A 27,956-nucleotide genomic window follows, 5' to 3' on the forward strand; every position below is an offset into this window, starting at 1 on the left:
TAAGACCAAGTAACATCGGAAACAACTAGATTGTGAGAGGCAAGAGCAAGAACCTAAGCACAAGAAACCAAGACTACTTGGCATAATCAGAACCCAGGTCTCCCAACACAGTAAATACTGGATATCCCAACATACCTGAAAAGTAAGATTTGGCTTTAAAATCACATCTCATGATGCTGTTAGAGGACTTTAAAGAAGGACATAAACAACTACCTTAAAGAATTACAGGAAAACCCAACCAAAAGGGTGAAGGAATTGAACAAAGCCATCTAGGATCTAAAAATAGGAATAGAAACAATAAAGAATTTACAAAGCAGGATAACACTGGATATAGAAAACATAGGAAAGAGATCATGAGTCATAGCTGCATTCATCACCAATAGGATACAAGAGATTGAAGAGAGAATCTCAGGGACAAAAGATACCATAGAAAACATTGACATAATAGTCAAAGAAAATTCAAAAGCAAAAATCTCCTAACCCAAAACTTTCAGGAAATCCAGGCCATGGGGACCCACATGAAGACAAGATGCACATATGTTGCATATGTACAGGTGTACGGGTATGTTCAGTCCATACTTGCTCTTGGTTGGTAGTTCAATCTCTGGGAATCTCCAGGGGTCCAAGTTAGTTGATTCTGTTGGAGTGCCTATCTTCTTGTGGTCTCTCAATCCTTCCCCAACTCTTTCACTAGACTCTCTGTGCTTTATTTAATGTTTGGATTTGTGTATCTGTATCTGTTTCCATTGGCGTCTGGGTAGAGCCTCTCAGATGACTGTTATGCTAGGCTCTGGTCTGCAAGCATAATCTATTATGTCTAGTATCCTTAATAGTGTCCAGGATTGGATTTTGCTCATGGGATGGATCTCGATTTGGTTGGCTCTTCCTCCATCTTTGCTCCTTCTTTGTCTCTGCACATCTTGTAGGCAGACTACACTTTAGGTAGAAAGTTTTGTGGGTGAGTTGGTGTCTTTATTTATCCACTTTGAGTCCTGCCTGGCTCCAGGCCATGGTCACTTCAGATGCCACATCCCGCACTGCTAGAAGTCTCAGCTAGAGTCACTCCCATAGATTCCCTGGGGCCTCCCCTTTGAGATATTTATTAACAAAGAGTGTAGTCTATGACATGGAAGGACATTTTAGAAGAGAAATATTATTAGGATTCCTAATGTGGAAGAAACAACTGGTAAAAAAAGTGTTTATAATTTCCAAGTCATTACATAATGACTTGATATTAATAAAATGGTATTATGAATTCTATTCAATTTTGTAATCAATATGCACTAATATTTTTTTTCAAAATGACATAGAAATGCTTCAAAATATGTGTTGATGGGTGAAGATACATGCCAATAAATGAAATGATATGAAGAAAAGTGTCAAGAAAAAGTTTACACAAAATCTTTAATCTTAGATAGAGTTGCAATGATTGCTGATACGCCATGCATCACTAACAGCTCCTTCCTCAAAAATCAAGCAAAATGTAGTCTACTTGAGCTCAGAGCCTCATCTCTCTCTAAGTATTCTGTAATTCTTATATTTGATAAAGGAAAAGTTGATCCAAAGGCCCAAAATGTCTTATAAGTAAGTGAAATTGTACCAGAATCAATATCTCTCCAGGCATAAAAAGATATCTGATTGTATGCATACATATAATCTATTTTTTGGGGGGGATTTTAGAGTTATATAATATGATAACAACAAACTTCTTCTTTCTCTGCTGTAAATGATGAGAATAACCCTGACATTGGGCCACTGAAGTTCTGAACATTACAAAATAAATAAACCTTTTTGACTCTAAGGTTAAAGAATATAATTATTAACTAGAGTCATGTTTATTTTTTGTGATAGTGGTTATCATCAATATATTTACATAATGAATAGTCAAGTAATTATGGACATAATAGTTCAGAATTGAGCTTTTGTTTATGTAGAAATGTCCTCCTTAGCCTCAGACATTTGAACACTAGGTACCCAGTTGGTACTGCTGTTTGGGAACACTTAGCTGGTATCAGTTATTGTTATTTTCTCTGTACAGAATCATGCTTAACCAGTTTCATATGTGCATTAGTGGAAAATGGAGAATCATGAAACTTTTCTTCAAGAATCTATAATAAAGTCAGGGTAATAAGCATGCTCGTTAGATATTCACAGTGGATTTTAAATTCTTCCAACTATGATCTGTGAGATACTGACAGTTCTTTTTGTTTCACCACCCTTAGAAAAAGAATAATGGTCTTTTATAATTGAGTAAAGATGTGTGACTGACATGTATGTTTCTGTTCTTTGTTTTGTATTGGACAAGAGTAAAATAAGGAGCTATAAAGCATATGTTATTGAACAAAATCTGTTGGAATGTTTAGTATAGAAAATAAACATTTTAAGTATGCATGATCTTTGTGGTATGTAAATATATTTCTGGTTATTGGGGCAATGTAGCAGAAGAGCTGTCAGTTAGAGACCTGCCTATGTTATATAGTATGATTTTGTTAAAAATAAACATATTTCATTGAGTATATAAATATCATAAGTAATATATGACTTAAGTCATATATGGAGGAGTTTTCTTGAATCTTAAAATTAATATATTAATTCTGAAGAATTACCACACATTAGAAAATATTTGTTTACTTTTATTATCAGTAATTGGGCACCAATCCTTAGTATTAGCCAGAAATTCAAATGGGCACTGTATAAAGGTCAAAGTAAATGATATCTTATATTTATCTCTATCAAAGGGACAAAGATCACTTGATAGAGAGCAAGTGGGATTAAAGATTCCCTAATGGACTAATCAATGATGCTCAAAGAGGTGCATGTTGTTTCAGCATGTTATAAAATCTCTGTGCTGCCTGATCACAACTGCATCAGTAAGGAGGGTCTCCATGGATCTGGTCACTTTCCTGGTACTTACTCTCTCCTCTCTCATTCTCCTCTCACTCTGGAGACAGAGCTCTAGGAGAAGGAAGCTCCCTCCTGGCCCCACTCCTCTCCCAATTATTGGTAATTTCCTCCAGATAGATGTGAAGAACATCAGCCAATCCTTAACCAAGGTAAGTATTGTCGGTGATCCTGTAATAACTTGATAAGGAAGATAAATTAGAACTTCTTTTAAATGAAAATATAGTACTGAAGACAGTAATGTTATAAATAATCATAAAGTCATACCTCTCACCAAGTATTGTGTAGCTTATGCCTTTTATAACTGGCACTTGTCAGGAATTGAATAATGAACAAGGTTTCATGTTGAAGAAAGTTAGGTCATGGCATTAATTTATTAATTATTTTAGTAACTCAAATCCTGACTGTAGTTTCTTCTTAGCTCTTCCTAATATTTGGTTGTTAGTTTCCATCTATTTCCAACTGCTGATTGTTGAAGCCTATCAGATGACAGTTATGCTAGTCTCATGTCTGTAAGTATAGCAGAATATCATTAATAGGGTCATGGATAGGCTTTTTCTTAAGGAATGTCTCTCAAGTTGGGCCAGGCATTGTTTGGTAATTTCTTCAAATTTTGCTCCAGCTTTATCCATGCACAACTTGTAGACATGAAAAATTGTGACTTGAAGGTTTTGTGGCTGGGATGGTGTCCCTGCCTGTCCACTAAAGTTTTGCCTGGTCTTAGCAGGTGGCTATTTTAGCGTCTATATCCCCTACTGAAACAGTTATGGCTACAGTCACCCTCATAGATTACTGGAGTTTCTATTTTACTAGGTTCCTAGCTTGTTCAAGAAGGATTTCTTTTCTTTTCTTTCCCTTCCTTCCTTCCTTCCTTCCTTCCTTCCTTCCTCCCTCCCTTCCTCCCTTCCTTCCTCCCTTCCTTCCTCCCTCCCTTTCTTTCTTTCTTCCTTTCTTCCTTTCTTCCTTTCTTTCTTTCTGTCTGTCTGTCTGTCTGTCTTTCAATACACACCCCAGGGGATCAATGAGTTTGAGGCCCTTTCCATGTTCTCTCAGATAAATCATCTAAACTGACCCACGAGCCCAAGGCAAAAGAAGCAGTCATTAGAAGTCTGCCAACCAAAGATTAAAACAGGGGCAGAAGGAACACCCATTCAGAGCCCGCCCCACATGTGGCCCATACATATAGAGCCACCAAATTATACAAGATGGATGAAGCAAAGAAGTGCAGGCCGACAGGAACCGGATGTAGACCTCTCCTGAGAGCAACAGCCAGAATACAGCAAATACATAGGCGAATGCCAGCAGCAAACCACTGAACTGAGAACGGTACCCCCATTGAAGGAATCAGAGAAAGGACTGGAAGAGCTTGAAGGGGCTCTCAACCTTACATGGACAACAATGCCAACCAACCAGAGCTTCCAGAGACTAAGCCACTACCCAAAGACTATACATGGACTGACCCTGGGCTCCAACCTCATAGGTAGCAATGAATAGCCTAGTAAGAGCACCAGTGGAAAGGGAAGCCCTTGGTCCTGCCAGACTGAACCCCCAGTGAACGTGATTGTTGGGAGGAGGGCAGTAATGGGGGGAGAATGTGGAGGGGAACACCCATATAGAAAGCGACGGGGAGGAGTTAGGGGGATGGTGGCCCAGAACCGGGAAATGGAATAACAATAAAATGTAAATAAAAAATACCCAAATTAATAAAGATGGAAAATAAAAGAATACTTAAAAAATATAAATGTTACCCCCTTTCCAGGTTTACTGTCCGTCAGCCCCATAACCCCTCCTCCCTTTCTGTAAGAGTGTTCCCCTTCCCATCCATCTCCCCCTAACCTCTGTAAACAATCCCCTGAACTGGGAGTCCAACCTTGGCAGGACCAAGGGCTTGCCCTTCCATTGGTACCCCAACAAGGCTATTCACAGCTACATGTGTAGTTGGAGCCCAAGGTCAGTCCATGTATTGACTTTGGGTGGTGGTTTAATTCCTGGAAGTGCTGGTTGGCTGTCATTGTTATTCTTTTGGGGTCGCAAGCCCCTTCAGCTCTTTCAATTCTTTATCTAATTCCTCCAACAGGGGTCCCATTCTCAGTTCAGTGGTTTGCTGCTAGCATTCACTTCTGTATTTGACACGTTCCGTTGTGTCTCTTGGGAGAGATCTATATCTGGTTCCTGTCATCATTCACTTCTTTGCTTCATGCATCTTATCTGTTTTGCTGGATATATGTATATATATATATACATATATATATATATATATATATATATATATATATATATATGTATGTATGTATGTATATGGGCCACATGTGGTACCGGCTCTGAATGGCCATTCCTTCAGTCTCTGCTCTAAATTTTGCTTCCATATCCCCTCCTATGGATATTTTTTATTTTCCTTTTTAAGAAGGAATGAAGCATCCACATTTTGTTCATCTTTCCTGAATTTCATGTGATTCATGCATTGCATCTTGGGTAATTCGAGCATTTGGGCTAATATACACTTATCAATGAGTGAATACCATGTGTGTTTTTTGTGATTGGGATACTTCACTCAAAATGATATTTTCTAGTTCCTTTCATTTGCCTATGAATTTCATGAAGTCATTGTTTCCATAGCTCAGTAGTACTCTATTGTGAACATGTAATACATTTTCTGTATCCATTCCTTGATTGAAGGGCATCTGGGTTCTCTCCAGCTTCTGGCTATTATAAATAAGGCTGCTATGAACATAGTGGAGCATGTGCCTTTGTTGTATGACAGAGCACCTTTTCTTTTGAATATATGCCCAGGAGAGGTATAGTTGGGTCCTCAGGTAGTGCAATGTCCAATTTTCTGAGGATCCTCCAGACTGATTTCCAGAGAGGTTGTACTAGTTAGAAATCCCACCAACAATGGAAAAGTGTTCCTCTTTCTCCACATCCTCATCAGCATCTGCTGGTGCCTGAGTTTTAGATTTTAGCCATTCTGACTGATTTGAGGTGGAATCTCAGGGTTGTTTGATTTGCATTTCCCTGATGACTAAGGATGTTTAACATTTCTTTAGGAGCTTAGCAGCCATTTCATATTCCTTAACTGTTTATTCATTGTTTAGCGCTGTACCCCATTTCTTAATGGTGTTATTTGGCTCTCTGGATTCTAACATCTTGAGTTTTTGTATATTTTGGATATTAGCCCTCCATCGGATGTACAAGTGTTAAAGATATTTTCCAAATCTGTTGGTTACCGTTTGTTCTAATGACAGTGTTCTTTGCCTTACGGAAGCTTTGCAGTTTTTTGAGGTTCCATTTGTCAATACTTGATATTAGATTATAAGCCATTGGTGCTCTGTTCAGAAAAGTTTCCCCAGTGCCCATGTGTTCAAGACTCTTCCCTACTTTTTCTATTACTTTGAATGTATCTGGTCAGATGTGGAGAGAGTACTCTCCTCCTGTTTCTCAGAGTATATCTCCCCCCACTGTAAGTGATTTGGGTATAGGGAACGGTTTGACTGGTTAGTTCAGATCTGGGCACAGATCTGGATCTTGGGGCTCCTGCAGCTGACTGCTGCTATATATATATATATATATATATATATATATATATATATATATATATATATTTTAACTTTTTGAAACTTAATTTTTATTTTAAATCTTTTTTTATTAACTTGAGTATTTCTTATATACATTTCGAGTGTTATTCCCTTTCCCGGTTTCCAGGGCAAACATCCCCCTCCCCCCTTCCCCCTCCCCTTTCTTATCGGTGTTCCCCTCCCCATCCTCCCCCCATTGCCGCCCTCCCCTCAACAATCTAGTTCACTGGGGGTTCAGTCTTAGCAGGACCCAGGGCTTCCCCTTCCACTGGTGCTCTTACTAGGATATTCATTGCTACCTATGAGGTAAGAGTACAGGGACAGTCCATGTATAGTCTTTAGGTAGTGGCTTAGTCCCTGGAATATCTGGTTGCTTGGCATTGTTGTTCATAAGGGGTCTCGAGCCCCTTCAAGCTCTTCCAGTTCTTTCTCTGATTCCTTCAAAGGGGGTCCTATTCTCAGTTCAGTGGTTTGCTGCTGGCATTCGCCTCTGTGATTGCTGTATTCTGGCTGTGTCTCTCAGGAGCGATATACATCCGGCTCCTATCAGCCTGCACTTCTTTGCTTCATCCATCTTGTCTAATTGGATGGCTGTATATGTATTGGCCACATGTGGGGCAGGCTCTGAATGGGTGTTCCTTCTGTGTCTGTTTTAATCTTTGCCTCTCTATTCCTTGCCAAGGGTATTCTTGTTCCCCTTTTAAAGAAGGAGTGAAGCATTCACATTTTGATCATCTGTCCTGAGTGTCATTTGTTCTAGGCATCAAGGGTAATTCAAGCATTTGGGCTAATAGCCACTTATCAATGAGTGCATACCATGTATGTCTTTCTGTGATTGGGTTACCTCACTCAGGATGATATTTTCCAGTTCCAACCATTTGCCTACGAATTTCATAAACTCGTTGTTTTTGATAGCTGAGTAATATTCCATTGTGTAGATGTACCACATTTTCTGTATCCATTCCTCTGTTGAAGGGCATCTGGGTTCTTTCCAGCTTCTGGCTATTATAAATAAGGCTGCGATGAACATAGTGGAGCACGTGTCTCTTTTATATGTTGAGGCATCTTTTGGGTATATGCCCAAGAGAGGTATAGCTGGATCATCAGGCAGTTCAATGTCCAATTTTCTGAGGAACCTCCAGACTGATCTCCAGAATGGTTTTACCAGTCTGCAATCCCACCAACAATGGAGGAGTGTTCCTCTTTCTCCACATCCTCGCCAGCATCTGCTGTCACCTGAGTTTTTGATCTTAGCCATTCTCACTGGTGTGAGGTGAAATCTCAGGGTTGTTTTGATTTGCATTTCCCTTATGACTAAAGATGTTGAACATTTCTTTAGGTGTTTCTCAGCCATTCGGCATTCCTCAGCTGTGAATTCTTTGTTTAGCTCTGAACCCCATTTTTTTAATAGGGTTATTTGTCTCCCTGCGGTCTAACTTCTTGAGTTCTTTGTATATTTTGGATATAAGCCCTCTATCTGTTGTAGGATTGGTAAAGATCTTTTCCCAATCTGTTGGTTGCCGTTTTGTCCTAACCACAGTGTCCTTTGCCTTACAGAAGCTTTGCAGTTTTATGAGATCCCATTTGTAGATTCTTGATCTTAGAGCATAAGCCATTGGTGTTTTGTTCAGGAAGTTTTTTCCAGTGCCCATGTGTTCGAGATGCTGCCCTAGTTTTTCTTCTATTAGTTTGAGTGTATCTGGTTTGATGTGGAGGTCCTTGATCCACTTGGACTTAAGCTTTGTACAGGGTGATAAGCATGGATCAATCTGCATTCTTCTACATGTTGACCTCTAGTTGAACAAGCACCATTTGCTGAAAATGCTATCTTTTTTCCATTTGATGGTTTTGGCTCCTTTGTCAAAAATCAAGTTCCCATAGGTGTGTGGGTTCATTTCTGGGTCTTCAATTCTGTTCCATTGGTCTATCTTTCTGTCTCTGTACCAATACCATGCAGTTTTTATCACTATCGCTCTGTAATACTGCTTGAGTTCAGGGATAGTGATTCCCCCTGAAGTCCTTTTATTGTTGAGGACAGTTTAAGCTATCCTGGGGGTTTGCTATTCCAGATGAATTTGCAAATTGTTCTGTCTAACTCTTTGAAGAATTGGATTGGTATTTTGATGGGGATTGCATTGAATCTGTAGATCGCTTTTGGTAAAATGGCCATTTTTACTATATTAGTCCTGCCAATCCATGAGCATGGGACATCTTTCCATCTTCTGAGGCCTCTTCAATTTCTTTCTTCAGAGTCTTGAAGTTCTTATTGTACAGATCTTTTATTTGCTTGGTTAAAGTGACACCGAGGTACTTTATATTATTTGGGTCTATTATGAAGGGTGTTGTTTCCCTAATTTCTTTCTTGGCTTGTTTCTCTTTTGTGTAGAGGAAGGCCACTGATTTATTTGTGTTAATTTTATACCCAGCCACTTTGCTGAAGTTGTTTATCAGCTTTAGTAGTTCTCTGGTGGAACTTTTGGGATCACTTAAATATACTATTATATCATCTGCAAATAGTGATATTTTGACTTCTTCTTTTCTGATCTGTATCCCCTTGACCTCCTTTTGTTGTCTGATTTCTCTTCAGATCGTATAAATCTTTTGCCGTTCTCCTATATTTCTATGCTCAGAGTCACTACGCAGTTTCCGCTTGTGCCTGTGATGTAGGCAAATGTGGGCAGAAGTTGCAGTCTGTACTGCCCTGCAGTCTCAGGATTGCCTGCACTTCTGAGTGTTCAGTTCTCTCTCCCATGGGTTTGGGAGCAGGGAGCTGTGGGCTGGGATCAGATATGTTCTGGCCACAGTCAGAAACCAGAAGTGCCCGTTCCTAGAGTACTTCTATCTTTGTGTGTCCTGAGTCCACCAGGCAGGTCACTTGGAGCAAAACAGTTGGCCTTACCTCTGCTCTCAGGCACATAGTTGCTCCTGACAGCTGGCTTTCAGCTCTTGGTGAGGGCAGCAACTGGAAGGGTCCTGCCTCTATTGCTCCTAGTTCCCTGTTCCCAGGGCAGAGATGGCACTAGGTATTTTCCTCTTTAGACCAGAAGGTGGGTAGAGAGTAGTCTCCTCTCGTATCTCAGGAGTGTCCACACTTCTGAGGGTCTAATTCTCCACCCCCACGGGCTTTGGATGCTGGGAGCTGTTTGACCTGTTCAGTTCAGATCTGGGCACAGATCTCCACCTTGCTCCTGCAGATGACTGCTCCTATATTCCTGTGTCCAGAGGCACTATGTAGTTTCCTTTTGGGCCAGGGATGAGGACAAGGCTAGGCAGAAGTGGCAGTCTGTTCTGCCCTGCAGTCTCAGGATTGCCCGCACCTCTTGGTGTTCAGCTCTCTCTCCCATGGGATTTGGGAGCATGGAGCTGTGGGCCAGGATCAGAAAAGTTACAGCCACAGTAAGAAACTGTATTTTGATTGATATTAATAACCAATGATTATGAATTGCTGTTATTCTCATGATAATGGAGTGTGTGTGTGTGTGTGTGTGTGTGTGTGTGTGTGTGTGCGCGTGCGCGCGCATACACCTTCTTTTGATTTTATTTGTAAGGAATTACTTATTTCTTGTGTTTTCATGGGTATAGTCAATATCCTTGAGTTAAAGTTTTCCTTCCAGTATCTTCTATATGGCTAGATTGTTGAAAGATATTCTTTTAAATTTGGTTTTGTCATGGAATATCCTACTTTCTCCATCTATGGTGAATTTGAATTTTGCAGTGTATAGTAGTTTAGGTTGGTTTTGATGGTTTCACAGATTCTACAAGACATTTGTCTGGGATCATTTCATTTTTAGAGTCTCTATTAAGAATTCAGTATAATTCTGTTAGATCTCCCTTTGCATGTTACTTGGTATTTCTTCCTTGGATCTTTAAATATTCTTTGTTTGTTCTTTAGGTTTTATGTTTTCATTAATATACGGTGGAAATATTTTCTTTTCTGGCTCAATCTAGTTGGAATTTTGTAAGCTTTGCATATGTTCATAGGCAGTTTTTTCTTTAGCTTGGGGAAAATTTTCTTCTATGATTTGATTGAAAATACTTTCTGGGCATGTAGCTGGCAATCTTCTTTTACTCCTATCATTCTTTGGTTTGGTCTTTCATACTGTCCCAGATTTTATTAATGTTTTGTGTCAGAAACTATTTATATTTATCATATTCTTTACAGATGAATTTATTTATTCTATCATACCTTTTTATGCTTTTGATTATTTCTTTGATATCTTTTAATTTGTAGCTTCTGTTCTTTTACCTAATTGTTTTATCTCCAGGATTTTTATATTTGTGTATTTTTTGTTTGTGTTTGTTGGTGTTTGGTATTTATTTGTTTGCTTACTTATTTACTTATTTATTGCTTTATTTCCATTTTGAGATCTTAAACAGTTTTATTCATTTCCTCTTAAAGTCCTCTATCATCTTTATTGGATTTAAGGTCATTTTTTCATGTTTTAACTATGTTAGCATATATGCGGCTTGCTAGAGTAGAATATCTAGGCTCTGGTGGTGCCATTTTGCCCAAGTTTTTCTTGATTTTGTTCTTAAGCTGCTTTTACCAAAGTGACTGTCCCAGTTACTGGCAGGCCTCCAGGAATGCAGGCAGAGTTTTGAGCTGCACAATGGAACACAAGAGACCATGTGCAGCTTAGGACCCTTTGGTATGATTTAGAGGGTATTGGTTTGCAGGGAACTTGGAGGTGAGCATTTTTACCTGGTTTCCCCCACTGCATGCAGTCTCAGAGAATGGAGATACAGGGACAAAATGGAACACAGGGGGTAACGTTCAGGTTGCTTTTGCTTGGTGGCCCCTGGAGGCAAGCAGTCTGGGGCTGGTTCTTACCAAATTATCCTTGGTCCATGTAGGTCTCCAGAAGAGTTGGAAGAGCTCAGGGGACAGGGCATAGATCGTTGGTGATGGGCATATGAGACATGGAAGGCACACTTTGTGAGGGAGGGGTCCAAATGCTTATCCCTGGTGCTTTCAGGCCTCCAGGAATACAACTGAGCTATAAGTTGTAAATGGCGCTCCAGCTCAAAACATTTTTTAAATAAAAAATAAAAATCCACTCAAACTAGAAAATTTATGAATATTTGTTTTCTTTTTTAAAAACAGCTTTTCCGATTAGTTTTGTTTGGGAGTCAATAGTGAGTAACATTTTATTCAATAAGTCAGGTATACTTTTAGACATATATCTTTATTGAGGTTATCTACTTGACACTGGACTCTAGAGAACTAATACCTAATTTATCTAAATACCAATGGACATGGAGTAACACAAGAAATGCAAAAATATCATTCTGCATATTTAGTGATATTCATATCCATTTTTGGTTCATGCATGCCTAAATCTGGTGTTAAGAATACTGCCATATAAGGGACCAGTTTTTCAGGAAATACTGTATACCTGTGGTGTTCACACCTGCTTCTGCAGTGTTCATTCTCTGTGTTTGTGATAGCAGTAAGCCAAATCTGGACTGATCAATAGAATCATTGGTGTTGTCTTAAAAATTTACACTTCAAACATTAATTGGGCCTAATTTTGCTGATTTATGTCTGCATCATTAAAATGCAAAGACAATGTTAGTGTGAATGAGGTTTACACTGTGTAGATTAAGATAACATATGTTTGCTAGTATTTGCATTTTCTTTCCTATTTCCAGTTTTCAAAAACCTATGGCCCTGTGTTCACTCTGTATTTGGGCTCACAGCCCACTGTCATATTGCATGGATATGAAGCAATAAAGGAAGCTCTGATTGATAACGGGGAGAAGTTTTCTGGTAGAGGAAGCTATCCAATGATTGAAAATGTTACTAAAGGTTTTGGTAAGTAAGTGTACATATTCATGTGTGTGTTGTATCATGTTTATATTAAGATATAAGTTTGAAAGAAAGGGGTGGACTTCCTTCTTAAGCACAGTAGGACGTCTCTATGGCTTCCATTTTCATCTGTTCCTAGCATCTATTTCTAGTATCTTCTCATTTCTTTAGGCATTGTTTTTAGCAATGGAAACAGATGGAAAGAGATGAGACGATTCACAATCATGACCTTTCGGAATTTGGGAATTGGAAAAAGGAACATTGAGGACCGTGTTCAAGAGGAAGCACAGTGCCTAGTGGAAGAACTGAGGAAAACAAAAGGTAAATACAAATTTATACATTTACATCTTAGTTAGGGTATGCATGGCTAAGTTATGTTGATAATGTTCTATCTAAAACAATTTCATTGTTTTTAATCAGAAATAACAATATATGCTTCATGTAATTTTATGCTGAGTTGTGGAACTATGTAGTCTTATTAGAATAGATGTGGTTTCCCCATTTTGTATCATTTCATCAAAGAATAAATGCTACTGATAAAGGTGGCAGATGATATTTGCTTACATTTTCTTGAACTACAGATAAATTACACTGTATTAACTACAGATTCATTCCAACATCAAACTAAATGGAGGGAAACTTGAAGAAATCCCACTAAAATTAGGGACTATCCAAGGTTGCCCACTCACTCTACATTTTCAATATAGTAGTTGGAGTCCTAGCAAAAACAATTAGACAATTAAAAGAGGTTAAAGGGATACAAATTGGAAAAGAAGATGTCAAAGTATCATTATGTGCAGATGATATGATAATACAAATTAAGTGACCCCAAAACTTCCATGAGAGGAATGCTAAACTGATAAACAATTTCAGCAAAGGAGTTACGTATAAAATTAACTCAAACAAATCAGTAATCTTCCTCTACTCAAAGGATAAACAGGCTGAGAAAGAAATTAAGGAAAAGACACCCTTTACAATATTCACAAATAATATAAAATACCTTGGTGTGACTCTAATCAAGGAAGTGAAACATCTGTATAACAAGAGCTTCAAGTCTCTAAAGAAAAAAGTTGAAGATCTCAGAAAATGAAAACATATCTCATGCCCATGGATTGGCAGGGTTAATATAATGAAAATGGCCATTTTTCTGAAAGCAATCTACAGATTCCATTCAATCTCCAGCAAAATTCCAAGTCAATTCTTCATCCACCAAACCCAGTCACTACTGCTGATACCAAGAAGTGCTTGCTGACAGGAGTCTGATAGAGGTCTCCTGAGAGGCTCTGCTATATCCTTACTAATACAGATGATGATGCTTGCAGCTAACCACTGGACTGAGCACAGGGACTCCAATGGAGGAGTTAGAGTAAACACTGAAGAAGTTGAAGTGGTTTGCAACCTGATAGGAAGAACAACAATATCAACTAACACTAACTAGACCTCTCAGAGCTTCAGGGACTAAACCACCAACCAAAGTGTTGGGAGACATTTAATGACTACTTCGATTTCTTAGGGGTTACAGAACTATTTGGATTGTTTATCTGACCCTGATTAAACTTTGGTACCTGGTATCTGTCTATAGAATTGTCCATTTCATCCAGATTTTCCAGTTTTGTTGAGTATAGTCTTTGGTAGTAGGACCTGGTAATTTTTTGAATTTCCTCAGTTTCTGTTATGTCTCCCTTTCCATTTCTGATTTTTTTAATTTGTATACACTGTCTGTTCCCTCTGGTTAGCCTGGCTAAGTATTTATCTATCTTGTTGATTTTCTCAGAGAACTAACTTGTGGTTTTGTTGATTCTTTGTATAATTATTTTTGTTTCAACATGGTTGATTTCAGCACTGTTTGATATTTTCTACATTCAACTTCTCCTGGGTGTATTTGCTTATTTTTTTCTAGAGTTTTCAGGTATGCTATCAGGATTGTTGGATACATTATATATGATTTTACAACCAAACAGCTCTGCCAAGGGTCATGCAGGAGAAATGACAAATGGCTTTAGAATTTATGTAATTCAGTCCATGGGTTACCATAGCACTATGGGAGGGCCTTTTTGTGTCACAGCCCTGAGACCTATGTGTCCCGTGGACATTATGCTGTTATGGAGTTCTGCTCTGTTTGTTGCACTCTTAGTTTAAGAGTTATATGAAAACTTTAAGCAGGCTTCCATTCCCTCACTGGGAAGTCTTGGTGGCATTCACAATATTAGTGCCTGATTTATTTTTGGCATTACTACTGGAACACCACCTTAGAGAAGAACTTAGAGATTTAGATTGTGAACAATGACTACCACCCTTAGAAAACTTTGGGAAAAATAAGTCAGTTAAGCTTGGTTGAGATAATTTTTACTACTGTCTCCGATGTAAAAAAATCTTAGGGAACAGTGTGAAGTTCAGAAAGGTACACTTTTAGTTAAGCTAGGGACCTTTTATGGTCAGGGAACAAGAACAGTGTCATTATTCTCTGATGTCATTACATCTCATTGAGGATGGACTGGTGATAACTGATTTCATATATCATTTTTTGCATTCAGCTTTCCGATATGATTTATTAACTATTGTTGATGAGTAGATGTACATTTTGAGGATTTAAGACAGATATGACTGTGAGTAAGAGAGCTGAACACCCAAAGTGCAGACCATCCTGAGACCTCAAAGCAGACTGCCACTTCTACCCACTTTTGCCAATATTGCTTGTTCAATAGGAAACTTCATAGTGCCTCTGGACACAGGAATATAGGAACAATCAGCTGCATATACCTGCCATTCTGGTCTTTGCCCAGAACTGAACTGAACTGGACAAACAATTCCCTGAACCCAATCCCTCAGGGGAGAGAGTTGGACCTACAGAAGTGCAGACACTTCTGAGAAATCAGAGGAGACTACTCTCTGCCCACATACCCCACCAAGAGGGAATCACATAGTGCCAGCTGTGCCTGCTGGAATCAGGGAACTAGGAGCAGTCAGGGACAGGACCCTTCTGATTCTTGCCTTCATCGAGAGCTGAAAGACAGTAACCAGGAGCACCTACACACCTGAGAGCAGAGATAAGACCTATTTTTCTGCTCCAAGTGACCTGCCTGGTAGACTCGAGACACACAGAGGCAGAATTCCAAATCCAAACAACCCTGAGATTCCACCTCACACCAGTCAGTCTAAGATGAAAAACTCAGGTGATAGCAGATGCTGGCAAGAATGTGGAGAAAGAGGAATACTCCTCCATTTTTGGTGGGACTGCAATCTGGTTCAACCACTCTTGAAATTAGTCTGGAGGTTTCTCAGAAAATTGGACATGGCACTTCCTGAGGAGCCAGCTATACTTCTGCTGGGCATGTACCCAAAAGATGCTCTAACATACAACAAAGACACATGCTCCACTATGTTTACAGCAGCCTTATTTCTAACAGAAGCTGGAAAGAACCCAGATGCCCTTCAAAGGAATGTATTAAGAAATTGTGGTACATCTACACAATGGACTATTACTCAGTAATCAAAATCAATGACTTCATGAAGTTCATAGGCAGATGGAATGAACTAGAAAATATCATCCTGAGTGAGGTACCCCAATCACAGAAAAACACGTATGGTATGCACTCAGTGATAAGTGGATATTAGCCAAAAATCTCGAATTACCCACGATGCAATCCACAGACCACAGGAAGCTCAAGAAGAAGGATGACCAAAATGCAGATGCTATCACTCCTTCTTAAGAGGGGTAGCAAAAATGTCCATAGGAGGGGATATGAAGGCAAAGTTCACAGCAGTGACTGAAAAATGGCCATTCAGTGCCTGCCCCATATGTGACCCATATGTATACAGCCACCAAAGCTAGATAAGATTGATGATGTTATGAAGAGCATGTTGAAAGTGATTGCATATACATCTCTCCTGAGATACACAACCAGAGTATTTCAATTACAGAGGTGAAGGCTAGCAACAAACCACTGAACTGAGAATGGTGCCCCCTTTGGGGGAATTAGACTAAGGGTTGAAAGAGCTGAAGGGTCTTCAAACCCATAAGTACAGCAATGCCAACCAACCAGCAATTCCAGGGATTAAACGACCATCCATATACTGATCCAGGGCTCTGACTGAATAAGTAGCAAAGAATAGCTTTGTTGTGGCACCAGTGGAAGGGGAAGCCCTTGGTCCTGCCAAGGGTGGACTCCTGGTTCAGGGGAATGTTGGGGGGGTTATAAGGGGTGGTTGATTGGGGAAACATCCTTATGGTGGAGAGAGAATGGGAGGGTGATTATGGACAGGAAACCGGGAAAGGGAATAACATTTGAAATGTAAATGAAGAAATATGTCTAATAAAAAAGATAGATATGACTGATTTTTATATAAAAGTTTAGATTTGTGATTATGATTTTACAGGATTACTTTTAAAGATAAATAGTATTGTAATACTTCTTTCTTTATAACAGCAAATTGCTGCCTTCCAGTAAGAGAAAAAACCGTGAGAAACTCTCTTGCTTGCTTACATTTTGTTAAACTATAGATGTTGCTTGTTTATGAATGCATATGATTTTTTAAGATTAATTTGATCTTTACATGCGCTATGTAATATTATATTTCCTAAAGTTAGGAGAAAACATACTGTTTCTTCATAATCATTCACCAGAAGAAAACTAACATGTAATCACATTATAATTATATACTGCTTGAAAGATTTTGCTGGGATATATGAGCTGTAGAAGAAAGAATAAACTAAGATAGGGTGTGGCTAGAACATTGTTTCTCTCATGCATCAACTATGTGTATGTTAATGGTTTGGCTGGGACATTGCCTCTCACAGCCATCAGCTGTAAGTGTGTGTGTAGAGTTTGTGCAAATGGGACTTGGAACATTGTTCCTTCCATCCACCAGTTGTGTGTATGTATGTATGTATGTATGTATGTATGTATGTATGTATGTATGTATGTGTGTGTCTATGTATGTATGTATATATGTATGTATGTAATACTTGGACTTTGCATGCTGAAGCTTTTTTCTAACCATTCAATAGGTGAATATTTATTTGTCTGTCTGATCATCTGTATGCATGTGTGTATGTTTGTATGTATATATGCAAGCATATTTGTGTGTATGAAGTTGGACTCTGCTTTTTGATTTGTCCATTCTGTCTGTGAGTGTGTGTGTGTGTGTGTGTGTGTGTGTGTGTGTGTGTGTGTGTATGAACTTTCTCTTTCATCCTCTTTCTCTCTGACCCCAAGGAGTTAAAAGAGTTCATAGGGTTTTTTTTTTTTGTTGTTGTTGTTGTTTGGCTGTTTTTCTGGGGGGCGGAGGACTGGCAATATAGAGTGCCAGACCCAGTCAATTAAGTTCCCTTCCTTCAGCAAATATGTCTGCTGAGCAACTTCTCTAATCTGCCTTTAGCAGCAGCCCCTGTAGGTATCTGGATCAACCCTTCTCAGTGACTTTAAGCACTGACCTCCAATGGTTCAGTTTACCCACCATGTGGATGACAAAGCCAGTCACTAGCAATTAACAACTTATGAAACCAATAAGTGGGCTTATCATTACAGAGGTTAATTTTCCTCACCCCATCAGTCATATATAGCTCTCTGTCTAAGGGTAGCGTTTGAGCTTTTTATCTTCCCACATTAACACTCCTAATGATTCAGTCATTTTTCTAATTATTTTTGCAGCCATGTCCAGGACAAGTTTTCACAATAGATTTCATGCTATTCTTGTTCTTACAATGTTTCTGCCTCCTCTTCTGCATGTTCCCTGATCTACAAATGGAGAAGTTGAGACTTAGATGTGTTGGTTGAAGTTGATATCCCTACAATCTGTTGATATCTGCATTGTATCCAATTGTGCCTTTCTGTGATGGTCCCACATATGCTCTAAGAAGAGATATCTTTTATAAGGTGTGGCAGCTATACTTTTAGAGGAATTTGACACTTCCTCTTCCAGAAGCTAATAATTGCAAATAATCCCTTCACTATGTACAGCACATCATGCCCAGCTACCGTTTTAGGATATGTTATGACTTTGGCTTGCACAGGTCTTGCTCATCCTATTATATTTGCTGTGACTTCATATGTGCAGCTGTCCTGCTGTGCCCAGAAGACATTTTTTCCTTGTGGTTATCCACCACCTTTCTGTTCCCTATTTCTCAATGGTCCCTGAATCTTTCAAGGAAGGAGGATAATACATAAGTTATATTTAGGACTGAACATTTTGAAGTCTCTTATTCTTTGCTCTGTGTTCTCTTGTTGTCTCTGTGTTGGTCATCATCTACTATAAACAGAAGCTTCTCTGACAGTGGTTAAGAAATGTCATGTATGTGTGGCATTCTTCTAGAGTACAATTGACATATTATAGACAGCCATACTTTTAAAGAAAGTCAAATAATTCTGTCTTAAGAACTAAGAAGTGCCAGTAATTCTTGACTATTGGTGGAACTTTGGAGCCATCTCACCTCTCCATCCTTTATGATCTAGTCGTATTCATTCCAGAGATTCAGGGACATTTTAATTAATAAAAATCAAGAAATATAATCAATTTAATTATTTCTTCTTTTATATACTCAGAATTCTGACGTATGTTCTAATAAAATACATATGACATCCCAGATCTTTAAAAATGCATAGAGAAGCTGTGGAAATATTTTCAAACTAAATCATTTTTTAAATTAAATCTCAACTATTTCAACTAACTCTGCTGCCTGCCATTTCTACACAAGTTAACTCTTTGTGAGTGTTTGTCTGAAAAAAGATTTTTCTTTTCCTACTACAGTGGATGGTACTACTCAACAAGTTTCTGAAGGAAAAATTTGATTAGCCATTTGATTTCTAATGATTTTTAAGTTAGTCTTCCAAATAAAGAGAAAGGAAAGAACGAAAAATCAAATTTAACCTGTGGGTAGCATGTATACACTCTTGAAAATTCCCAAATGTTTATCTTCCACTCCTTTTTGGTAAATTAAAACATTACTTGACAATATAGAATATAATTATGTTTTAAAAGTCCAGTATACTAACAGCAATTGTAAGGATTTTATTTTATTTAAATGTTCATTAATTTATTCAGAAAAGTGGTAATTTAATGATCCCTATGTGAAGTCTTCAGACTTAAATTAAGGATCACCTGGAAAATAAAGACTACTGATCATTTGATCAAAAAAATTCTCTATAGAAAGGACATCAGAAGAAACTTCCCTGAGAGATGGCTTATCACCTAGGAGAGTATGTTTCTCCAGAGGAGCAGCAATGGGTTCCCAGCAACTATATAAGGTAGCTCCATGACATATGACATGCTTTCCAGATCTCCCTAAGTATAAACACACACACACACACACACACACACACAACACAACACACACACAGACACACACACACAACACAACACAACGCTTCTGTGATGTATTCACAGAACTAAAAAAAAGAATTTTCTTATGAATTTTGAACCTGTAATATTATTGACATCAATGTGATGCATAATTTTAAGCATTATATTTACACAGAAATTTGATGATGATGATTTTTGAAAATGTTTACAAAAGTATAAATCTCGTTTTCCCCCAGACATTTTGTGTAGAGTGTGATTGAACATGCTTGTTATTTAGTTCTCTTGTAAAAAAAGATCAATACTAATAGTATATATAGTGAGGGTTTCATAAAGATCCTTATTGTAGTGTACCATGTGCTTTGAACATGCTCACATACCATCACCTTTCTGGAAATTCTATTTCAGTTTTTCCTATTCCTTCCTTCTCCAGAATTGTTACTTAAATATTTGTGTTTATTTTTAGTTTCTTTATATAAATGCTTACCTACAAATATAGGAGTGCACCACTAACATGCTTGGTGGTCACAGAAGTAAGGAAAGTGTGTCTGGTGATCCCCCTAACTATGCAGTTTTGAAACCAATTCTCCATTCTTTCCAATGTCTTTCTGAGGGTTCTCGGGTATCTATATGCGATCCTTTCTGTTTATCTCTCAGAATCCTGTCTACAGCTGAGATAAAGACCTAGTACTGACACTTCTCTTTTCCATAACTTGGGTACCATTAGCTAAAAATGTCTACCTATGGACTGTCTTATCTTCTAGCACCTTGTGTTGTTGAGTTCCTTTGTGAAATTTCTTAATCTTTGCCCTAAGCACCCTGAAACTTTGGCCTATGGTACAAAATTGTGAATGCAAGACATGGCACTCAGCAAAATATATCGCTTTCAGGTGACAAAATGAATATAGAAGTCTCTATCAATTCTTTCATGTTTTTCCCCTCCTAGAATATGTACGGTAAAATTTTATATTTAATTTAGTCATATCAACAAATCCACAGAGAACTGGCTGTTCTTGGAGTTGCACCATCTTCTTGTATAGCAAGGAGCAGTTCTCATCATGGTTTTTCCTCTCATACGGAAACCACCTGTAGTGTGGTCCTCTCCTCCTTTTTTGGATCAATAGTTGCTTTTTTGATTTATTGATTGTGGATACACAACTTCCAGGTATACACTTTTCTATTTCCTTCTGAGTATCAAATAGCCTATAGGCAGTGAAGTAAGATAAAATTCTGCTCTGAATCTCTGAATACATGAAAATTTTATTATAACGTTTTTGTTTCCTTTCAGTACAGAAGAGACTTTAAACTGCTGAATTGGTATAATAGATTTTCCTTAAGAGTTTTAAACCTGTAAGATCATATACTTCAATATGATGCAAAATTGTAAGCACTATATCAGCACAGAAATTTGATGATATTGGAAAATATTTACAAACCTATAAATTTTGCTTCTCCCTAGAAAAATCACCTCAGGTTTAAGATCAAAGAGATATGTGAATTTTATATATAATAAATGCTTAGCTATTAGGAAAATTGTAGGCAAGATATGATTTAAAACTCCTAAAGAATATTTACCTTTTAACAGAAACAACGTGTCTTATTTGTCTATTTTAATGGTATTTTTCTAATTTTTTCTAAATCTTCAGGCTCACCCTGTGACCCCTCCTTGATCCTGAACTGTGCTCCATGCAATGTCATCTGCTCCATTACTTTCCAGAATCATTTTGATTATAAAGATAAGGAAATGCTTACGTTCATGGAAAAAGTGAATGAGAATCTCAAGATTATGAGCTCCCCATGGATGCAGGTGATGTCAATATTTTTTTAACTTGTGAGAACACAAATGATACTTTACTGGCACAGATCTAATTCAATATTTCCCAAAAAGTGATGTGATAAGACACCTTGGTTCTGACCAATGTATTATGTAAAGAATATTCATTGATCTTCCCATGAATGTACAGAGAACTGTTGGTATAAAGCACAACATTTAATACACTTAAAGTGTGCCCAAAAAATCACAGGACATTATTCAATGCAACATTCTTGTTGTCTTTAAACTACTAAGCAATACTCATCATATTTCTGGGCAGAAATACCTTAGTTTAGAATCAATATTCTCGTAAGGAGAAAGAATATCAGTGGCAATGAAATCTGCCTTGAAAGCATGTTTATTTTCAATGCTTTGATTTTTGAGCCACAATCCTAGTGATTAGGTGACAGGTAGAAATAGAATATGAATAGTTCAATGCTGTGTAGACCACAAATGTCCTTACATGGTTGTCATAGCTCGAATTAGCATCTCCTGAATTCTGCATAATAACTTTGTGGTCATAGAGAATCTTGTAAGTGGTATGATGTACATTTGCATTCAAGGCTCTTAGGAACCCCAACCACTTCTGAATATTCACTCTTTGCTGAGACTGGTTTTAGGAAGTTAAATATACCTTTTGTTCTGTAAATCAAGTCACTTAACACTTCCCTTCTGCTATCATCTGACTACTATAAATGGCAATAATTAACATATCATATTTCAAACTCAATAATGTGGAAACTTATGATCTTTGATCAATTGGTCAGGAATTTTTCACCCAATTCTTTCTATACTCAGAGGGCATTACATTATTCCATGCCTGAAATGAAATACATTTCTTTATGTTAGACACCATTTTTATTCATGTCTGCATTCATAAACCCATGCTGGACATTGTATATATTTTAGATATGTGCATTTCTTCAAATCTATCCATTGAAAAGGATTCTTTGGCAAATGTATAATGAATATCATTTTGTATGTGTGTAGTAAATTAGCACAGAGGGTGCTTTTCTTTATCTTAGCTAGTTGCCCAACAATGACACAGATAGATCAAGACAGTTTCCAAGTTAAAACATAATATCTAGCATTAAAATTATATTGTAATTCTCTAATCAAATCTGTCTGTCTACCAGCAAAATCCCCAACCATTTGAATTTTTGGATTGGTTTGACTATCTGGAATTCAAATGTATATTGCTTTTTATGTCTGTCTAGATCCCTTCCTCATGCTGAATCCTCTCTTCCTTTCTCTTCCTTATCCCCTGGCTGGTAAAAGTCCTGCCCTATACTTTCTATTGCCTAGTTATTTCCAGCTTTTATGGACAAGTCAGAGAATAAATGATGAACCTTGTTTACACAAACCTCATACAAGAGTTGCTTAACATAAGCAGTATAACGCTGTCTCAGATTGAAACAAGAGAGTAGGATAGGGTAATCAGCATTTGAGTGATAGAAGGATACATTTTACACAGTACACAATATATTATGCCTATAGTCAGGGACTGAATAGATGCATCAGTGCTTAAGGTTGTGTGTTACCTTCCAAAGGATCTGAGTCCAATCTTCAGTACCCATGCCAGGTGGTTCACAACCACTAGTTTCAGAGGCTCTAATACATCTGGCCTTCAAAGGCACCCATCCATATATCATACACTTGCATGTGTATGTATAGACACACACAGATACACAAGCACAAACAATGACACACAGGCACACAAATACATACACATATTCACACACATACACGCACACATAAATAAAATTAAAGCAACACATATTAACAAAATAAATTATTGGTCTGGTTTTATAGGTCTGCAATAGTTTTCCTTCACTCATTGACTATTTTCCTGGAACTCATCACAAAATAGCAAAAAATATTAATTATATGAAAAGCTATTTGTTGAAGAAAATAGAAGAACACCAGGAATCATTGGATGTTACAAACCCTCGTGATTTTGTTGATTATTACCTGATTAAACAAAAACAGGTAAAATGTTAATATAAGATTATTTTATTTTTCAAACATTTTCTGGTTTGTTGAACATTGAAACGTTTGTCAGAGATGTTTGACGTCAGTATACTTTGAAAAAGATTTCTGTATATGTTATATGTTAGAATGTAGCATACATATACTTGTGATATTAAGGGAATTTGTTAATCAGAGCACATTAACTCCACTGCAGTTGTGGAGAAAACAAGCCAAAGGGCAGATAAGATTGGAAAAATGTAAAAAAAGTGTGGATGCTACAGTCCTACTCAGTAGGGGAAGAGAATAATCTCTGGGAAGTAGAGGGAGACAGGTATCTGGGAGGGAGAGAGGAGGGTGAGGGGAAAGTGAGGGCAGTTCAGATAAGGGAGGAGATTGGGAAGAAGTACAAAGAATCAAAATTTGAAGGTAAATGTGTAGAAATGGGGGAGGGGGAACTGGGGAGTAGCCACTTGAAAGTCCCAGATGCCAGGGACACAAGAGGTTTCCAGGACCCTACAGGTAGGACATTAGGCAAAATACCCAACAAAGGGGAGATAGAACCTATAGAGACCATATCCAGTGGATAAGTATGGCCCCAGGTTGAGGGATGGGACCACCCACCCACCTCAAAAATATTAATCCAGAATTCCTCCTGTCAAAAGGAAATGAAGGGACAAAGGGTGGAGCAGAAACTGAAGGAAAGGCCATCCAGAGACTGCCCTACCTAGGGATCCATCCCATCGGCTGACACCAAACCCAGACACTATTGCTGATGCCAAGAAGTGTTTCCTGAGAGAAGCCTGTTATAGCTGTCCCCTGAGAGGCTCTACAAGAACCAGACAAATACAGATGCAGATGTATACAGTCAAATATTAGACTACACATAGGGACCCAAATGGAGAAGTTAGGGCAAGGACTATAGGAGCTGAAGGGGTTTGCAACCTTATAAGAACAACAAGAATATCAACCAAACAACCCCACTAAGAGTTCCCAAGGACTAAAACACCAACCAAAGAGTATACAGGGGGTACCTATGACTCCAGATATGTAGCAGAAGATTGATTGATTTATCTGGCATCACTGGGAGGGTAACCTCTTGGCCCTCTAGAGGCCTGATGATTCTTGGTGATGGAATGCTAGGGTGCTGAGGCAGGAGTAGGTGGGCAGGTGGAGGAGGACCCTTATGGAAGAAGGGAGGTGGGAGGAGTGGATATGGGGCTTATGGAGGGGAAACAGAGAAGGGGGATAACATTTGCAATGTAGATAGGTAGAATAACAATAAAATGAAAAAAATTCTAATCAAGTAAAAAGCAACCAACTGTCATGGAAGTATGCATATTGGCAACATAAATGCACATATTGTGTGGCTAGATTTCCTGCATGTCTAGCGGATTAAACTTTATCTAGCTATATTGTTTATTTTATAATGATAGGTATAGAAGCTAATTTCTGAACGACTGAATGGTATATGAAAAGGCATGTTGTGGGAAGAGTTAGTGTATCAAAGAGCAAGACTTTGAGTATAACCTCAAGTTAATATTCACCAGAAGTGATTGAAGAGTGGTATCTGTTGCTTATCCTGGTAGCATGGACTGTGTTCGCACCATACAGTTTGCGCAAAAGACATTTCTCAACTGAATTTTCTTCAGACTCTGTATAAATGTGTTGACAATAGATTTTTGGGGTTGTTTGTGCACATCGATTCTGCTCCACTGATCTTAACTTTCTTTTGCTAGTCCACCACCATGATTTCTTCACTCCTGTAATTGTATAGCAGTACTTACTATCCAAGTGTTTAATGTCTTTGATTTTGCTGTAATTTGATTTCTCTTGAATAACTATTTTGTCTCATCTGTGTCCTTTAAATTTGTATTCTTGTAAGATTATAATTCAGAAAGTCAGATCAGGATGTTTAATTGGTACCTCAGGGCAATAACCCTGTTTCTTTTATTTTATGGTGGTATTTTATGTGCCTACAAAACACTGCAAGTGCCAGTTTCTGCTGTTTGGAGAGCATCTTATCACTATGTAACCACTTATGAAAACCCCTGATGTCCTGTGATGTCTTGTAGATTTTATTTTATTTCTTATTTTGTTATTTTGCGTTTAGGTTCTTCTAAGTGTCTCTTGGCAGTAACTTCTGTGGCACAGTTCAGATTCCCCTGGGACAACTCTCAGCAGCAGTCTTCTCTTCTACTCTCTGATCCTACTCTTTTGTCTCTTGGTCTATTCTCCTGTTTAGTCTGCAATCTTCTATTTTTTATTTTTATTTTACTGGGTTTTTAATTTACATTTCAAATGTTATTCCTTTTCCTGGTTTCAGAGATATAAGCCCCCAATAGTATTCCCCTGCCCTTCTTCTATGAGAGTGCTCCCCTCCCCATCCACTCCCTCCCTTCATGCAAGCCCCCACCACCCCATGATATTTCCCTACACCAGGGGTCAAGGGCTTGGCAGGATCAAGGGCTTCTCCTTCCACTGGTGCCCAACAAGGGCATTCTCTGCTAAATATGCAGCTGGAGCCATGGGTCAATCCGAATATGTTCTTTGGGTAGTGGTTTAGTCCCTGGAAATTCTAGTTGGTTAGCAGTGTTGTTCTTCTGGGGTTGCAAGTCCCTTCACCTCTTTCAATCCTTTCTCTAATTCTTCCAATGGGGGACCTATTCTCAGTTCAAAGGTTTACTGCTAGAATTTGCCTCTGTATTTGCCATGCACTTACTGTATCTCTCTGGAGACATCTATATCCAGTTCCTGTCAGCATGCACTTCTTAGCTTCATCAATCTTTTCTAGTTTTGGTGGCTGTATATATATGGGCCACCAAACTTTGATTCCATATCCCCTCCTATGAATATTTTTGTTCCTCCTTTTAAGGAGTGAAATATCCCTACTTTGGTAACCGTTCTTCTTGAGCTTCATATGGCCTGTGGATTGTATCTTGGATAATTTGAGCTTTTGGGCTAATATCCACTTACATAATGTGCATTTTTTTTGGTTGCGTTACCTCACTCAGGATGATATTTTCAAGTTTAATCCATTGGCGGGTGAATTACTTGAAGTCATTGTTTTTGATAGCTGAACAGTACTCCATTGTGTAGATGTACCACGTTTTCTGTATCTATTCTTCTGTTTAACAGCATCTGGGTTCTTTCCAGCTTCTGGCTATTATAAATAAGGCTGCTATGAACATAATGGAACATGTGTTTGTGAATTGGTTTGGAATTTTGATGAGAATTGCATTGAATCTGTAGATTGCTTTTGTCAAAAGGGCCATTTTTACTATACTAATTCTGCAAATCCATGAGCATGGGAGGTCCTTCCATCTTCTGAGATCTTCTTCAATTTCTTTCTTCAGAGACTTGAAGGTCTTCTCATACAGATCTTTCATTTCCTCGGTTGGAGTCCCTCTGAGGTATTATGGTATTTGGGACTATTGTGAAGGGTGTCAATTCCCTAATTTCTTTCTCAGCCTGTTTATTCTTTGAGTAGAAGAAGGGTCCTGATTTGTTTGATTTAATGTTATACCTACCCACTTTGTTTTTCAGGATTAGTAGTTCTCTGGTGGAACTTTTGAGGTAGCTTAAGTATACTACCATATCATCTGCAAATAGTGATATTTTGACTTCTTTCTTTCCTATTTTTCATCCCTTTGACCTCATTTCGTTGATGTTCCTTGAATTCCTGAACTTCCCAGGTCTTTTATCATGAAGGGGTGTTGAATTTTGACAAATGCTTTCTCAGCATCTAATGAGATGATCATGTGATTTTTATCTTTGAGTTTGTTCATGTGGGGGATTACGTTGATGCATTTCCATATATTGAACTATCCCTGCATCCCTTAGATGAAGCCTACTAGATTGTGATGAATGATAGTTTTGATGTTTTCTTGGATTCGTTTTGCAAGAATTTTATTGAGTATTTTTGTGTCAATATTCATAAGGAAAATTGTCTGAAGTTCTCTTTCTTTGTTGGGTCTTTGTGTGATTTAGGCATAAATATAACTGTGCCTTCATAGAAAGAATTTGATAGTGTTCAGTCTGTTTCTATTTTCTGTAATAGTTTTGACAGTATTGGTATTAGGTCTTCTACGAGGTCTAATAGATGTGTGCACTGAACCCATCTGGTTCTGGTCCCTTTTTGGTTGGGAGACTTTTGATAATTGCTTTTATTTCTTTAGGAGTTATGGGGGTTATTTAGGTAGTTTATCTGTTCCTAATTTAACTTTGGTAGCTGGTATCTGTCTAGAAAATTGTCCATTTCAGTCAAATTTTCCAGTTTTGTTGAATATAGGCTTTTGTAGTAGGATCTGATGGTTTTTTGGATTTCCTCCAATTCTGTTGTTTTTGTCTCCCTTTACATTTCTGATTTTGTTAATTTCGATATGCTATCTTTGCCTTCTGGTTAGTCTGGCTAAGGGTTTATCTATCTTGTTGATTTTCTCAAAGAATCAGCTCCTGGTTTTCTTGATTCTTTGTATAGTCCTTGTTTTCTGTTTGATTTCAGCCCTGAATTTGAGTATTTCCTGTCTTCCTGGGTGTATTTGCTTCTTTTTGTCGTAGAATTTTTGGTGTGCTTTCATTGTGTCTCATAAGTTTG

The 27,956-nt window shown here is 38.1% G+C and overlaps 1 protein-coding gene across 3 annotated transcripts in view; it reads left to right on the forward strand.

The window, feature by feature from the left end:
* The first annotated feature begins 2,765 nt into the window (after positions 1-2,765).
* Positions 2,766-27,956, forward strand: part of Cyp2c7 (cytochrome P450, family 2, subfamily c, polypeptide 7) — a 56,099-nt gene continuing 30,908 nt past the window's right edge. Inside the window, exons 1-5 of one of the 3 annotated variants that reach the window (XM_063284310.1) lie at positions 2,766-3,053; positions 12,126-12,288; positions 12,454-12,603; positions 21,225-21,385; positions 23,204-23,380. In XM_063284310.1, coding sequence (XP_063140380.1) covers positions 2,817-3,053; positions 12,126-12,288; positions 12,454-12,603; positions 21,225-21,385; positions 23,204-23,380 — 888 coding nt within the window. In that variant the 5' untranslated portion in view covers positions 2,766-2,816. 3 annotated transcript variants of the gene reach the window in all.

Source organism: Rattus norvegicus, chromosome 1 (genome assembly GCF_036323735.1).
Source record: "Rattus norvegicus strain BN/NHsdMcwi chromosome 1, GRCr8, whole genome shotgun sequence".
NCBI classification, from domain to species: Eukaryota; Metazoa; Chordata; class Mammalia; order Rodentia; family Muridae; genus Rattus; species Rattus norvegicus.